The sequence below is a fragment of the Leopardus geoffroyi genome, chromosome D3, assembly GCF_018350155.1.
Source record: "Leopardus geoffroyi isolate Oge1 chromosome D3, O.geoffroyi_Oge1_pat1.0, whole genome shotgun sequence".
In the NCBI taxonomy this organism is placed as follows: Eukaryota; Metazoa; Chordata; class Mammalia; order Carnivora; family Felidae; genus Leopardus; species Leopardus geoffroyi.
Window position 1 is genome coordinate 32,853,051 of NC_059339.1, and position 15,916 is coordinate 32,868,966.

At 42.3% G+C, this 15,916-nt stretch overlaps 1 protein-coding gene across 18 annotated transcripts in view; it reads right to left on the reverse strand.

Annotated features, from left to right (window-relative positions):
* The window catches only part of PIEZO2 (piezo type mechanosensitive ion channel component 2), a 472,860-nt gene that overhangs the window by 35,069 nt on the left and 421,875 nt on the right, over positions 1–15,916 (reverse strand). For 14 of the 18 annotated variants that reach the window (XM_045458719.1, XM_045458721.1, XM_045458713.1 and 11 more), the window contains 4 exons: positions 15,542–15,601; positions 10,898–11,064; positions 9,503–9,669; positions 1,829–1,996 (listed from right to left, as the gene is read on the reverse strand). In XM_045458719.1, the coding sequence (XP_045314675.1) occupies positions 1,829–1,996; positions 9,503–9,669; positions 10,898–11,064; positions 15,542–15,601 (562 nt within the window). The remainder of the gene's footprint in view (positions 1–1,828; positions 1,997–9,502; positions 9,670–10,897; positions 11,065–15,541; positions 15,602–15,916) is intronic. The other 4 variants (XM_045458723.1, XM_045458722.1, XM_045458720.1 and 1 more) reach the window with 1 other exon arrangement.

The following is a 15,916-nucleotide window of genomic DNA, read 5'->3' on the forward strand; positions in this document are numbered from 1 at the left end:
TGACTGAATTTTCACCATCTCTCTGGCTCCCAACCATCCCCTGCTGGGTTCTTTGTGTTGCACATGGGAAGGCCTGCCATTTTGTCCTCCCCAGTGCTATGGACCCTCTCCAGTGCTATGGATCCTGCAGGCTGCACCCTCAGGGTGTACCCCTGCTATCTCTGTCCCCAGTGACTGCAACTTATCTTTTCCACTTGTTCCCCATGGAGTATTCATTCTCCCTAAGCTTCCCTACTTATCTCCACCCTCTAGTTTTGGCAACCTGACCATCTCTCTTGTACCTCTCCTTCTCTGTCCTTTATCTCCTAACTTTCCCTGCCATGTCTGTGTAGGCGACTTTGGAAATGAAAATACAGCAGCCGTAACAGTGAAATTCATGGCCTGCCTGTTTTTATTGTCTACCCCAGCCCCTGAAGGGCAGAAAGGCAAAAATGTTTTGGAGATGTGGAATCTGGTAGATAGAGGACCATACTATGTTAGACTCTGAAATTGTACTGTTATCTGAATGGCATACGGTGAGCAGCTTGGGCCCATAAACACAGAGATTCTTAAATATACAGGTCGTACCCACTTTTCTTGTCATGGACGACAGTAGACATGTCAATAAGTGAGTGGATGGGTGGATGGATGGATGGATGGACAGATGAACAGGCCTTGGCAGAGCCCTTCATGGCATCCTGAGACCGAAGAACATTTACGTGAACCCTTGGTGCCCACTCATGTGTTTATGTTCCCAGGACCTTGGACTTCAGTACGGGACATCGCATAGAAAGCTCTTGGAATGCCAAGGCAAACTGGGTATTTTTCTAGGACTTACCTCCTAGGAAGGCCATGAAATTGATCACCCCAGGCAATTTTCAGAACAGTGGAGCCAACCCCACATCAAGTCTAACTTCTAGCTGGACTCTAACCAATTACAAGCATGTTCTTTATGGTTTTGGATCAGGTCTGGCCCTGAAGGGAGTCAACGAGTCCTGGTACCTTCAGGACTCAACCGAGTGCAATGGAAGAGAATAAGTTAACACCCCTCTGATTTACCACCGTGCACGGTCAAAACTGAAATTTGTCTTGGTTCGGGTGATTTTTCTGGTGTCACGAGAAGCGCAATGCAGCTGATGTTTCTGTGCCCCCGTGGACCATTCAAAAAGGCAATTCCACAAAGAGCTTTGGGACTGTATGTCAATCATTTCATTTCTAAATGAGTATTGTCTTACGGTAGGACTTAATGAGAAAACTCAAGCCCAAAGCAGTAAGTTCCAGTTGGCAAAGGCTCTATATTCTACCGCACGATAATGTTCTTTATAAAAGCCAATGGTAAAGTATATTCTAAGTTCTGTAGATTTGGTCTTATCCACTAAAAATGACTCCTTGTGGCAGATTTTAATTTTGTTTTTTTCTTCTATTGCATGTCTCTTTTGATGAAATCATGAGAAAAAGTCTTCTATATTTCCTGGCCCATTTTCCTCTGTGAGGACTGCCCACATGAGCTCTCCATCAAGGAGGGAGCATGCTTATCTCTTTATGCCTAGGAAGTGGAAAATACTTACAAAATGGAGGACAACGTTTGTAATAAGGATTTTTAAGAAACTCCTAACAGACAAAAACCAAAGAGCGGTTAGTGTAAGAGAATGCTGTCCTGGGAGTGACCAGTCATGTCCCAGAATGAGCGGCGGTTATGCTTTTGGTCAGTCATGCAAATTCTTAAAATGAAAATTAAGAAACCAAAACCAAAACCAAACGGACATCACAAGAGCTTATGTTTGCAATGACACGAAGGGGGGAAAGTGGTAACGTGAGGGAAAAAACAAAGCATGCACGAGTTAAGCACCTTGATGCTAAACTGCCACTGTCAGCTGATGAGGAGGACATATCCATGCTGAACATTTTACGAAGCCTAGGTCGAGCACGCTCACTTGTTTTAGGAACAGTTTCTGGTCCATCTAAATCATCAAGGGTAGACTGCCTTGAGAACAGCATGGTTGCTTCAGTGTAGCAGCTAGCAGCGCAAACAGTTACAGAGACACAGTGTTAAAACACCAGCGGTACATCAGTTTACACACGGCTCAACTGACCAACACACGGTCATGCAGCAAATCACACACGACACCAATATTACGGACGAGCGCCACAGCGGGGCTCAAGGATGGGGAAGGACGTGTTTGGCCGGACGAGAAAACACAGCAGTACTACGTTTTTATAAAAGTATCCCGGCTGGCAATAAATCACGAAACGTCACTCTCTGGGTGGGACAGGGAAATAGAAGAATTACAAGTCCCAGTATTTCTTTCGCAGAGCAGAATTCGTACTTCATGACTTTGTAGCTGAGTTTGGTTTTGTTTTTAAATTAGAGAAGATATGTTTTATTTGGAGCTCCCAATCCCGAGTTCATTGAAACCATTTGGTAACCAAATGGCTTAAGCAGAAATACCTGCTTGGGTAATATTTATATAGACATTTCATTTTTAGAAAAAACGTAACGGTCTCCAAGATGAGAGAGGGAGCGAGGCTCAGAAATGACCATGACAAACTGAATTATCCACCCCATTTTCTGAGTGGTATTCAGTGAAGCCAAACTAGATGCCTTGCGTGTGAAAGAGATGCTGGTTTGATCTGCAACCAGATATAAACCAACATCGGAAAAAAGAAAAAGAAAAAGAAAGAAAGAAAGAAAATGGTACAAAGAAAACAACAGAGGAAGTCTAGCAATGGCAGGGTCATTTTGTCTGTTAACTTCTCATTTTGCCTAATGAATTTTTTCTTCTGGATCATGTTTTAGGTCTTGGCAGATGTTATTTAGGGCGAGAACCCATGGGCTAAAATCCTCACTTCTTGTTACCCCACGGAGCGACACTGGGGGAGAGAAGGCTGGTAGATTCAGGACTGAGGACTGCGTGAGCAACTGAGGAAGAAGCAGACAGAGTTATGACGTGGGCAGAATTTCAGTGCTGACATACAGTTTAGCCCAAAGGGGTACAGGCACCCGACGAACCTATGCAGGAGACTACTGGAATGAAGAATCTTCTAGCCTGAGCACTAATGACCTGGCCGACCCAGCGGGACAGGACTTTGTGACACAGGATGGCTGATCCCCTGGCCGAACACCATTATCATGTGAGTGACTGAGGCCTACTGTGTGCCCAGCCCACACAGCCAGATGTGCTCAGTCAGACATTGTGAGGCAGCAATGGAAACCATTCAGGAAGTGACAACGTCCAGGGCTCAGGGAGCGTAGGGATATCTGCGTCACTCACTCGCGGAACCAGTTAAAGGGCTTTTCAGGTTCCGAGAGCTGTGGCACCAAGCCCATGAGTGCTCGGTGGGGCCCCTCTGCAGTGCATGTAACATGCTGTGCGTGTGGTCAAGATGCAGGGCAGTGACAGAGGAGAGTTGGGGAACAACCAGATGGTCTCTAATAAGGCCATAGCGACTGTTTTTTTTTTTTTTTTTTTTTAAAGGCCCCAACTCCTCTAGATATCACCAAATCCTTTATACAATGAGGAGAGGAGGACAAGATCGAGTAGAAACGCACTGGCCAAGTGCAGTGAGGGCTGGGCTCAAGTCCCCACGCTGACATGAACTGGCTCTGGGGGTTTAGAGAAATTCATTCTCCTCTCTGAGGTCTCTCTCTCTCTCTCTCTCTCTCTCTCTCAGAATCAGAAGAGGTTTCATTATGATGAAAATAACTACAGATATTATTGCTTATTTGATAAAGTTGTTCGGTAGAAATTTTTGACTTTAAGTTTATAGAATTGATAACATATAACCCGTTCTCTCTCATTTATAAGATGAGGGAAATGGATCTTTGAACTTCTGTATTTAATTTTCTAGTTTTAGGGGTGCACCCTTACCGCCATTTAGGGGTTAGCATGCAGGCAAAAAGATACCGTGTGCCCTCTCCTGTGGCCCTGCTCAGATTTTCTGCGTGGGAACCACTGTTCTAATCCCAACGTCGGCTTCATCTTGTTAATTCCTGGGTCCGCTGTCACACTGGCTGACCCTCAGACCCCACACCATCCCACCCAATTTGGTTACTTGGAGTGTGATCAATCTGTCGTCCGATCCAGGGCATTTAAAAAAATTTTTTTTTTCAACTTTTTAAATTTATTTTTGGGACAGAGGGAGACAGAGCATGAACGGGGGAGGGGCAGAGAGAGAGGGAGACACAGAATCGGAAACAGGCTCCAGGCTCTGAGCCATCAACCCAGAGCCCGATGCGGGGCTCGAACTCACGGACCGCGAGATCGTGACCTGGCTGAAGTCGGATGCTTAACTGACTGTGCCACCCAGGCGCCCCAAGGGCATTTTAAAAGTGAAAGGGAAGATTGGGTGCTTTCTGATAACTGGCCCAGATGACAAAGGTGAAAGGGACAGTTGCTGTCACCTCCCTGATCAGCCCATGCCTTTTAGGTGACACATTTTAAGTGATGACCACTCCTTTGGTATCTAGGAATGCTCTTTAGAATGTCATCTAACGCTTCTTGCAGCCATTTAAAATAATGTATTTTCGAGGAATGTAGACGATATCTGATTTCAGGAAACAACCATTAAAATAAGTGCCGTTTTACAGCCGGATTTGAAGGAAATCGTGACTTTTGCAATAAGTCAAGGGAATAGAAAGTCATTTGTTAGGCTTTTATCCCAATCCCATCTGCAGTACGCCCAAAGGTGAAAACGGGTGACGTGGAAGCCAGAGCATGTGTGGCAGGTGCGACAGCCCCATCCAGGCTGGGTCCTCTGCACGGGGAGGGGGGGCCATGGGCAGCCCCACTGGGGGATGACGCTAGACCCTGTCTAATGACACAGGTGTCTCAGAGTGACCTTCCACTCGGAATCCCTTCTAGGGAAGATTCCTGCCTTTCTAGTAATCAGCATGGCTTCCAGCAGACTTCAGTGTAGACAGATTTTGTCTGCAGATTGGATAGTTTCCTAAAGCAAAAAAACCAGAAGGGGAGGTCAGCCACTAAGAAAACGGCAGGTATGTTAACTCACTTATTAACAACATAATGACCTCTACTGCGCCTCCCCTTTCTTTAGGTTGAAATAAAAAGTAAAAAATACATTGGGAACGAATTGTAATTCTTTTTTTTTTATGTTTTTGTTTTAGAGAGCGAGCGAGTGGGGAGAGGGACAGAGGGACAGCGAGAAAGAGAGAGAGAGAGAGAGAGAGAGAGAGAGAGAATCTTAGGCAGGCTGCACACTCAGTGCAGAGCCCAACACGGGGCTCAATCCCACGATCCTGGCATCACGACCTGAACCGAAATCAAGAGTCGGACGCTTAAGCAACTGAGCCACCCTGGTACCCCAGGAACTAATTTCAAAGGTACTCGTTTTCTACTACTAAATTTATTGGCTGATTGACTGGTTTTAAGTTTGGAGGATATTTTGTCAGTCTTTGTTAAAAAGCAATCAATGGATTTAAATAATTCCTACCTCATGGTTCTTAATCACGGGAAAGGTTTTACACTTGTAATCTTGGGTCCAACTTAAAGGTAGTTTACTTGATTTCATTTTGATCAATCTTCTTCTTCCTTTTTTTAATCCCTCTTATGTTGTGATTTATAATATTAAGTTGATTTCTTAACTGGGCATGTTGTCAATTATTATGCAGTTACAAGTTACTAATACAGGCATCACATGTTTATTTTATGGACAACTCGTTGTCAGTCTACTCTCTAATTCTCTTTGATTTATTTGATTCAGTTTGGTTCCTGAGCAGCTATTTTCCAGCCAGGCCAGAAAGCCTGTAAAACCCTCGAAAATTTATGGAAAAAAAAAATTATATTTCTGGGTAGTTTTCCCCTTTGGGAGATAGGACATAGCTTCATGAAACTTCAAAAGAAAAGCGGTTCATGAAAAATAATGTTGCCAATTACTAGCAGTGTCATTGCAAATTATTGAGGGAAAGTTATTCCATCCATTCTCCTTTTTACTTGCCAAGCTTAGGGACCCAGGTAACAACAGCAACAACAACACCCTCTGTATTATGAAACTAGGCAAGGGAAGAGGTTAAAAAAACGTTCATTAGAAAAAAATAAGTCTTATTATGGGCATTATTATTATAATTATTTAAGAACAGATGCAAATAAATATGCAATAACCACATTATATACCCTGGGCGGATGTTAAGTGTATTCTTCGCTATGTGGGAGGAAATCATCCCAGTTGAATATGAACATGACTTTCTGTTAAGTTAACCAGAGCTGACTGAAGCCTTTTATTCTGGAATGCAGATAAGGGAAAACGGGTTTGCATCAGACCCAGTGTGCAATACAGAGCAGCGATGTCCGAAACTGAATGCAGTGGGACATTTGTACATGGTATGCAATAACTCACTAAGTAACTAAGATGTATCTTGAGAAGTATACATCTTACCATTCTCCTTTTTTTTTTTTTTTTAAACCAGTTGTTTGGTCATGAATAGGTTACAGAGTGTGTGGATCTGGAAACTCTGTGATCCCCCGGGGGCCTTCGTTGACCCCTCTCACTAGAAAGTAGCATCTGTCAGCATCTTGAATATTCACTACCTTCAAACAAATCTTGCCTCCCCCTGCCTCCCTGTTGACACATTGTATACTTTTGTACCCACGCTCAAGCAGGCTTTATTTCTTGTTATGGGAATAGCTACCAGGAAGTAACGTGGGATATGTAAGAGCCTGGGTAGAAGGTAGACAGAAATGGATTTTCAGCTTTCGCATCAAAATGAATCGAGAGAAAATAATTCTGTTTAAATGACTGATTTGTAGATAGAAAACTGTTGCAACAAGAACAAATTTAAGAAAGTTGGAAGCTTCCAAATAGACGAGTTATTATGATTTGCAGAAAATGAAAATAAAATATAAACCATAATGATTTTTTGTCTCAGTGGAGTCTGTCCAAAGAGAATGAAGTTCCCCTTTCAAAAATGCTATTTTCGGGGCGCCTGGGTGGCGCAGTCGGTTAGGCGTCCGACTTCAGCCAGGTCACGATCTCGCGGTCCGGGAGTTCGAGCCCCGCATCAGGCTCTGGGCTGATGGCTCAGAGCCTGGAGCCTGTTTCCGATTCTGTGTCTCCCTCTCTCTCTGCCCCTCCCCCGTTCATGCTCTGTCTCTCTCTGTCCCAAAAATGAATAAACGTTGAAAAAAAAAAATTAAAAAAAAAAAAAAAGCTATTTTCCTGAAAGTGAAGACACACAAGGGGGCGCTGTCAGCACTTGCCAATCTAAGGACATGAAAACTAAATTTTCACGTTGTAACTTTGCTATTACTAATGGTTTCAAAAACCATGGATTGAGAAATGTGTGTATGCCTGGGTAAAGAGAATGAGAAAATTTTATTAGCATACCCACTGTTCTAACAATCAAATATTTTATTCTAGAAATTAAAAGCATCTTGAACAGGATCTCAATTACAAATAAATGCTTTGCCCTTGAAACTTTTTTTTTAATTAAAAATTAATGTTTATTTATTTTTGAGAGAGAGAGAGAGAGAGAGAGAGAGGCCGAGCATGAGTGGGGGAGGGGCAGAGCAAGAGAGGGACACAGAATCCAAAGCAAGCTCCAGGCTCCTAGGTGTTAGCACAGAGCCTGACGCAGGGCTGGAACTCACAAGGTGTGAGATCATGACCTGAATCGAAGTCTAAGTCGGATGCTCAACTGACTGAACCACCCAGGCGCCCTTTGACCTTGAAACTCTTAAGAGTTTTTGTCCTGAGTATCTCTTCTCACAAAAATCTACAATAGCTAAAATATTATGTTTCTTTGGAACTGACAAATGAGCAAAGATTATCCCCAAATTAAAGGAAAAATATAATGCCTTTTATTATCCCTCAAAGGACTTTAAAAGAATCAATACCTATTTGGGGGACAGGAAGGGATATATCCAAGCAGAATTGTATCTGTACAAATTTCACATTTAAATCAATATATGCATAACAAATGAGAATGAAGTTTTAGCATACATTCTATTTTAAAACCCGACTTTTTACTCAATGCAATGAATATCTTTCCATACTAATAAATATAGATCTGCATCAATAGGTAGTTATTGGGTAGCAGAAGAACTGGCATGATTGGAGAAGCTCAAATATAGCAATTCAGCAACAGTTAAACATAGCTCTTCAAGGTAAAATATTTTTTTTTACCCACCTCTCCCCATTCAAGTTGTAATTTCAACTTGACGTTATCTACTTTGGATGTGGTATCAATAACATAGTCTCAGTTCCCTCCTCTCTTTCATCTGTTAACATATCCAGTATTTGTGGAGGACAGATTTTCTACCAGGCCTCTGATGCCTTGCACAGTGTATGAAGTGGGACTGAGGGTTTTCTAAGAGCTTCTAAGTCAGCCACCCTTAAGGCAGGAACCTCAACCCAGGATTCTATGGATAATCCTATTGGTAGGTCTTTCTTCCCAGGCTCAAACTACTTAGAGATGACTTATCTTTATGTGTCTATGTCAGAATTGATCTTGGGGCCTGGCATGGAACAGGTGCCCATGTTTAATTAAACATTAAACATGTTTAATGAAAGCGACAAATGTCCTCAGTGATAATGTTCTTTACCTATGAAGATATGTGCAAGGTGTAATTCATCCAACCTAGCTAATCATCCTAGCCATGTCGGGACTTCTGCTCTAACTCAGAAGCTAGCTCTGTGCCATCAGCAGCAGCTGTCTAGAAGAGCGAGGCAGAGAATGGGGAGTCTACTGGGATAGGCAGTAAGAAAGGTCAGTTCTCAAAGTTGGCCTGGAGTGCAGAAAGAGGCCACGAGAGGCGGGGTACCATGGAGGCTGAGAGACCGGGCTCTGAGCCGAACCATGTGGTTTTGGATCTTGGCTCTGCTCTATAATACTTCCTAGCTGTGTGGCTTCGGGTAAGTTACTTAACCTCTCTGTAAGTGAACTTCATGTTCTGTAAAATGGGGATGATAATAGTATGCATCTTGTAGGGTCTTGGAAGGATACCAAGAGGTAACCCATGTACAGTGAGTGGTGCTGGCCCGTGTGTGGCAGGTGCAGGGTCCGTGTTGTGAGAACAACGCACGCGATCACACAGGTCAGGGAAGATGGAAGCTGACAGAATCCCTTCTTAATTTTTATTATGAATCACAAAGTAACAATTCTGAAAGGAAAAGATTAAAGACAGCACCAGATGACAATTCTAGTATAGAAGATACTCGATGGGGCAGCAGTTTTCAAAGGAATTAAAGACGCAGCCCTTGACACAGTGTTTTGTGATCAGGAAGGCTCGTTCTTACTTGCCTCCAGCTTAGAAAGCTCTAGCCTGTGCCTCTGCGTCATACCAACACTTCTAATAGTCTATTATGGATACCTGATTTTGTCTGGCTCAGTCAAGGGGAGGACACTATTCCTTTTGCTTTGTTGCATGCTGGGAGGTAGCCCAAAGGGGGTGGGGATCCATGTAAGTTTTTGATTAACTTTCATTTCACACATTCATTCCTCATATTGGCGAAGCCCACCTCTTTTACCTTTGTCAAAAGCAAACCCATTGTTTAGAACGTGAAATACCTGGAGATACTGTCATGTGAATCTAAGCTATCCATCCTGTGGGCTGTCTGTGCACCTGAAGCCGCGCCGGGACGGTCATCAATGGTGTCCAGTCCCGACTCTCTGGAAAGGTTCATGATGTGGTTCTGGTAGTACATGTGGATGCTCTCCCGGGTGGGAACGTTGCCCTGCGGAGGGGAAGACATTGCCACAGTGCTTACCTGCCTGCGCGTTTCTCCATACCGACAACTCTCAGCCATTACGCGCTCCTTAAGCAAGGATTAAAACAAAGCTACTCAATGGGGCGCTTGGGTGGCGCAGTCGGTTAAGCGTCCCACTTCAGCCAGGTCACGATCTCGCGGTCCGTGAGTTCAAGCCCCGCGTCGGGCTCTGGGCTGATGGCTCAGAGCCTGGAGTCTGTTTCCGATTCTGTGTCTCCCTCTCTCTCTGCCCCTCCCCCGTTCATGCTCTGTCTCCCTTGTCCCCCAAAAAAATAAACGTTGAAAAAAAAAAAACAACAAAGCTACTCAAGGTGGGGATTGATGTTGACTCATTGAATTATTGGCCCCCCGTATCGCTGGGCAAGGCTAACAAGAAATCCCCTCTCGGTTATGGGTGAAGGGAGTCAAAGGCACAAACTTCCAGTTGTAAAGTACATCAGTCCCGGGGATGTCGTGTAGAGCATGGTGACTGTCCTGCATACTTGAAAGTTTCTAAAAATCTAGAACTTAATAGTTCCCATCGCAAAAAAAAAAAAAAAAAAAAAAAAAAATTGGAAATATGTGTGGTGATAGATGTTAAGCGGACTAACTGTGATCATGTCGATACACAAATATCAAATCGTTACGTTGCACACCTGGAGCTAATATAATGTTGTATGTCAATTTTATCTCAATAAAAATAGAAACTTTTAAAAAAACAAATCCCTTCTCATATGTAGGTAATTTTGCTAAGTGACAGTAACTTTTTCAGAAACAAACTATCAGTTTTAAATACTATCTATAAACCACGTTACCATATTTTGTTGCTCTGCACATATCTTAATTTCCCCTATGAGAAGTTTCAGACCAAATTTCCCAGACTAAACAACATAATCCGTCATGAGACAGCAGCGTCTGCGCACCTGCAAACTGGTGAAGGGAGGGAACAGAACGAATCAACTGGCCACTGTCCCAGGGGTGTGTGTGTGCGTGTGCGTGTGTGTGTGTGTGAGTGTACATGCGTGCATGTGCATGTAGTGTCTGATTATTTTAATTCTGAGCGTGGAACAGATTGAGATATACAGAAAAACAAAGGGGTTATGTTAAGACTGAAAGACTGTAGATTTTGTGTTATCCTGTTTGAAGTTCTAGACACAGACTTTTAAAATGTTTACAGTGTGAGAAGAAGCAAAAAGAATTATACCAACAGTGTTACCTTTTTAATTTCTCTGGTCAGCATGCATCGTTCAATCCTCAGAACCGTAGATATGTCAATATGCTCCCTTGAGATGGAGTTAAGCCAAGTTGTGAAACTATCCACTGTTGCCAGAAACAGGACCCAGGTGAATTTCAAAATATTAAATATCCTCTTGATGATATTGTCTAGGAGGAAGAAAAGCAACGAGATTTCAACGGAGCAAAATGCCATCAGCCATTTTGCCGTCATGTATCACAGCGATGTTTTACCAAAGGCAGATGTGGTTTCAGACCTGCATACCCAATATGGCGTGAGGCATGTGGACCTCAGCATCATGGGGGGTGTGGAGGATGGGCGGTATAGGAAGCTATGGGTGGGTCTTTCTACACATGCACTTGGTTTTGATGGCTGTATCAAAACCAAACTTGGATAGAATTTTTAATCCTTGGTCAAAACATCAGTCAGAATAGGTCCAGATACAGCTAACAGAAGTAGAGATTGCATTCCAAGAGATTTCTTGTTGACACAGGGGTGGAAAGTTTGTATCTATCCAGGAAACCGGGTCCTTTCATGCTTTCGCTATAAATTTCTTCTTTTCTTAAGTAATAATTATCGTTGGAAACAATTCTATTGATGCAGTAAGACTTCGATGCTTCCCACTGCAGCTACATTTCAGTTAAATCGCCTTCAAGCTATTTTGGAAAGAGCTCAGTACACATACTAGGAGTATATCCATACTCCTGAATCATCTTCCTCCTTCCTATTTAATTATACTGCGATGGGCTAACTATGGAATTCTGCACATGGGATCAGTCCTGTGCAAACCAGCAGGAGCTGTGAGCTTCCTGATGTACTCGGGTTCTCTTCCTTATCTGCGACCGTGATGTAGGGAGCCCGGGCAAGCGGCAGCTCGGTTCAGATTGGCACTGTGTGTGTGACATTATCTCAGGGCAACACGCATGTCTCTCTGGGTTCCCTCACGGAGTTCTTCGGGAGCTCCCTGATCATTGCTAAGTTTGAGGCGGTCCCACAGCTGTGGCCTGACTTATTTTAGGGCAGAATCAAAATCCAAGAGTGAAGATGTACTCATTCGTTCCTGTGAGCCAGTGGGTTTTCTCAACTGGCACACGAGGAACCTTTCAAGCCATGCTGCCAAATTTTGAGCCCACGTGAATTCTTTTTTAATTTGGCATTAAAAAAATTTAGTTTTATTAGCGACTTCACACATCAGCTGCAATAAAGTGAGCTCACTTAGTGAACCTCACAATGAATTACAAATTGTCTTCGTGTTTATTAGTAAAAACACAAAACACCACCACCACCACCGCCAAGGAAAACAACTTGTATCCCTTAACCTTTCCCCACCAAAAAAGAAAAAGTAAAAAAAAAAAACAAAACAAAAAGAAACAGACAACCAGATTCAACTGCCATAGTAAAATGAATTCATGATTATAGCTTGTAATTCTCGTTTAAAACCAAGACTATAGCATGCAGAAAATTCATGACTAATGATGATAGTCTGTAATTCTCATTTAAAATCATGACTAGAGCATGCAGAAAATTCATGATTAATGATGATAGTCTGTAATTCTCGCTTAAAATCATGACTAGAGCATGCAGAAAATTCATGATTAATGATGATAGTCTGTAATTCTAATTTAAAATCATGACCGTAGCATGCAGAAAAGGGCATTAGCCTTTATGGACTTATGTAGGATCCTTTTGCTGGACAGGATCTGATTGCAGGCCATACTGTCTCTATTATAACTCATCTTTTCTGGTGTGCTGTGTAAACAGCTGTAGACTGTTGGCATTGTCCATGAATGGGCACGGCTGGGTTTCCAATAAAACTTTATTTGCGGACAATGAAATTTGAATTCCATAATTTTCATATCTTTTGACCTTTTTAACCACACAATGAAATCAAAATCAAAATCATCCTTAGCTAACAAGCCATATAAAAACAGCAGGCGGGATCTGACCCCGGAGGTTGTATAGTTTACCTAATCTCGAATCCAGCCAGCGCAATCAGATGTGACCCTTTCATGACTCACCACTAATCCTCTCTCTTTCTAAAGCCCACAGTCTGACTCAGCATTTAACTTTGTAATAGAAAAAAAAAAAAAAATGTTTGTGAATTGGGTTGCCTAGGAGGAAGGCAGAATTTCTCTCAGGGAAAGGTTTGCTCTGAAAAGGAGAACCATCAAAAGGAAGTTGAGCTAACAGCGCGGCGTGGCCTCAGGACAGAGTCCAGGCGGGCAAGGCAGAGACAAAGAAGTTGAACAGTTCTACCTACTGAAGGAACAGGGATCTTGGACTTGCCAGCTGGTACCTGGGGAAGAAAGCGGGAATGATCTAATGAGCCAGGCTCCAGAGGCACCAGCTGGGCAGAGACACTGAGGTAGGAGTAGTGATCACTGACTTTCCCTTTAAAGTTGTTTCCTGTCTCTGCTGCTCCCCACCCCTGCTCTCCCCCAAAGCCTCATTAAATGTTGTCAGACCTAACAGTCTTTCAAGAGGCGCACTTGAGGAAGGAAGGAAATGAGAGTATCCTCCGTTGAGCAAAGAAGCCCAGGAAGGGACCAGCAGCTACATGAAGCTGAATAGAGTGAGGTCCTGCAGATGCCACTGAAGAGCAGTTCTGAGCCAGAGGCAGCCAGGGACACCTATATTGTCCCCCCCCCCCCAGCCCGTTTTGGGTTTAATTTTGACCAAGATATGTATTTCCTACAGTGCTTTGGATGGAATCTGTAGTCGCTTTGTGTAGACACCAAAAGAGAGTCTGAGCCCGAGAGGCTGAGGGACTTGGAGGTTACACCTATTACTAAACTTAGCATCTTACATTTTTGACAATTTATTTTTTTCTCACATTCACAATTATTGCCTGAGAGGTGGTGATGATACATATGATTATTCCAGTTTTGTTAAGGCTGGTCCTGATGGCAAAACTAAAATTGCTGTGTTGGAGACACGAATAACATACTTTATTAACTTGGTGATCACAAACTAACATGTGAGATTGCATTTTTAAGTTTTATTTATTTTTTTAGCCATAGGGGCAGTAAAGCATAATGGTTAGGAGCACACACTTTGGATTTAGATCTTTTGTGTTCACATTCCAACTCTACCCCTTGGTAGTTGTGTAGACTTGGCAAAGTTTCTTTCTTTCTCACCTTCTTTCCTTTCTTTCTCTCTTTTCTTTTTCTTTTTTTCTTTCTCTTCTTTTACTTTTTTCTTTCTTTCTTTCTCTTTTCTTTCTTACCTTTTCTCTTTTCTTTCTCTTTTCTTTCTTACCTTTTCTCTTTTCTTTCTCTTTTCTCTCTTTTCTTTATTTCCATCTATTTTCTTTATCTTCTTTCTCTCTCCTCTTTTCTTTCTCTCTCTCTTTTTCTTTCTTTTCTTCCCTTTCTTTTTTCTTTTTTTCTTTCTTACATTCTTTCTCCTCTTTTCTTTCTTTCCTTTCTCTCCTCTTTCTCCTTTTTTTTCTTTTCTTTCCCCTCCCTTCCTTTCTTCCTCTCTTTCTCTAGTTATTTTCTTTACAAATTTTTATTTAAATTCCAGTTAGTTTCTAGACAGTGCAATATTGGTTTCTGGAAAGACTTGGCAAAGTTAATTAATCTTTCTCTGCCTCAGTTTCTTATCTCTTAAATGGGAGAGAGGGGTTTTTTTTGAAGTAAACAGTTAACATGCCTTAAAGCTCTTGGAAAAGCACCCGGCAAAGATGTGTGATCTAAAGTGTTAGCTACTATTACTCTATGAAGTTTTGCAGCAATAATAGAATTATCTGGCTTCACATATGTATGAGTGAAATAATCTGGAAATGGGGGTTCAGGGTAAAGTAACTGTGCCACAGATAGTGTTAGACAGCCTTCGGGAAGTCTCATTTTGGGTCAGCAAATGGCATCCTGGCAGTATTTGTGAAAAGAATCAGAACGCCTCAAAATCTTGCCTGTAGATAAATAATACACACAGGAGTTCGACCCTGGGGACACAGAGGAAATGGCATGTTTATGGAACTGGAGAGGCCTTTGAGTTTTTTTCAGTTGGAGGCTTTTGTTTTGCCTTTTTTTTTTTTCCTTCATGGAGAAATCTTCCTCCCAGTCACATCTGACATGAAGCCCAAGTGACACCATGACGGAGCTAGACGTTAGATGACATGGATTCTGTCCCTGACTCTGTCACGTAGTAGCTGTTAGAGTCCTGAGCAAACTCACTGGGATTTGGTTTTCCCTTCATCAAGTGAGGACTTTGGCCTAAGTTTCCAGAGTACCTCTCACTTCCCCAATTGTATTTACCTCTCACTAAACACATTCTATGTTCTTTAAAATTAATTGCCAATATCTTTTGTGCTTTTGTTTTGATGGCTTCTATGGGACATGTATAATGTGTTCCCCCAAGTCCCCTTTCATAGGTATTTGGATAAAAGAATTTACAAACTGACTCTAATCCAACATTTGAGCCAACAGTGTAAAGGTCAGATCTACCTTTAGGAGTCACTTTGAAATTTCACTAGAGATGAGATTTTATGACACATTGATTATTTAATCAGAGTCCAGAAACAGTATTTGATTAATTGTTTTTAGGCAGCCTTCCACGACATACCTTCTGGGAAAGCAACATTTTCAAATTTCCCCCAGCTCATATTTGTCTTTATTTTTTTACCTGGTCCATCAGATTTCTTTTTGATTGGTTCATCCTCTCGGGCTTCCCACTCCACAGGACCTGCGAAGTGTGTTGAACAAACATGAGTTACACCCTTTTAGGGTAAATTAAATGTCAACACTACCCTCCTGGACTAAAAGGAATTTTGTAATTAAATCTAGAATATTCTGCCTAATTTAAGAGTTCTCGGGGGGAAAGCTGTAAGAATTCATAGCTCTCAGATTCTCTTTACTCCACTCCAGAATAAGAATCAAGTGTAACTGAGAATGACTAAATGATAATCCACTGGATAAACCCTGCCAGCTTCCCACTGTTAAATGGCCTATGAATTCCGGGTTCTTATATTTTTAATAGTTGAAAAAAAAAACCCCAAAA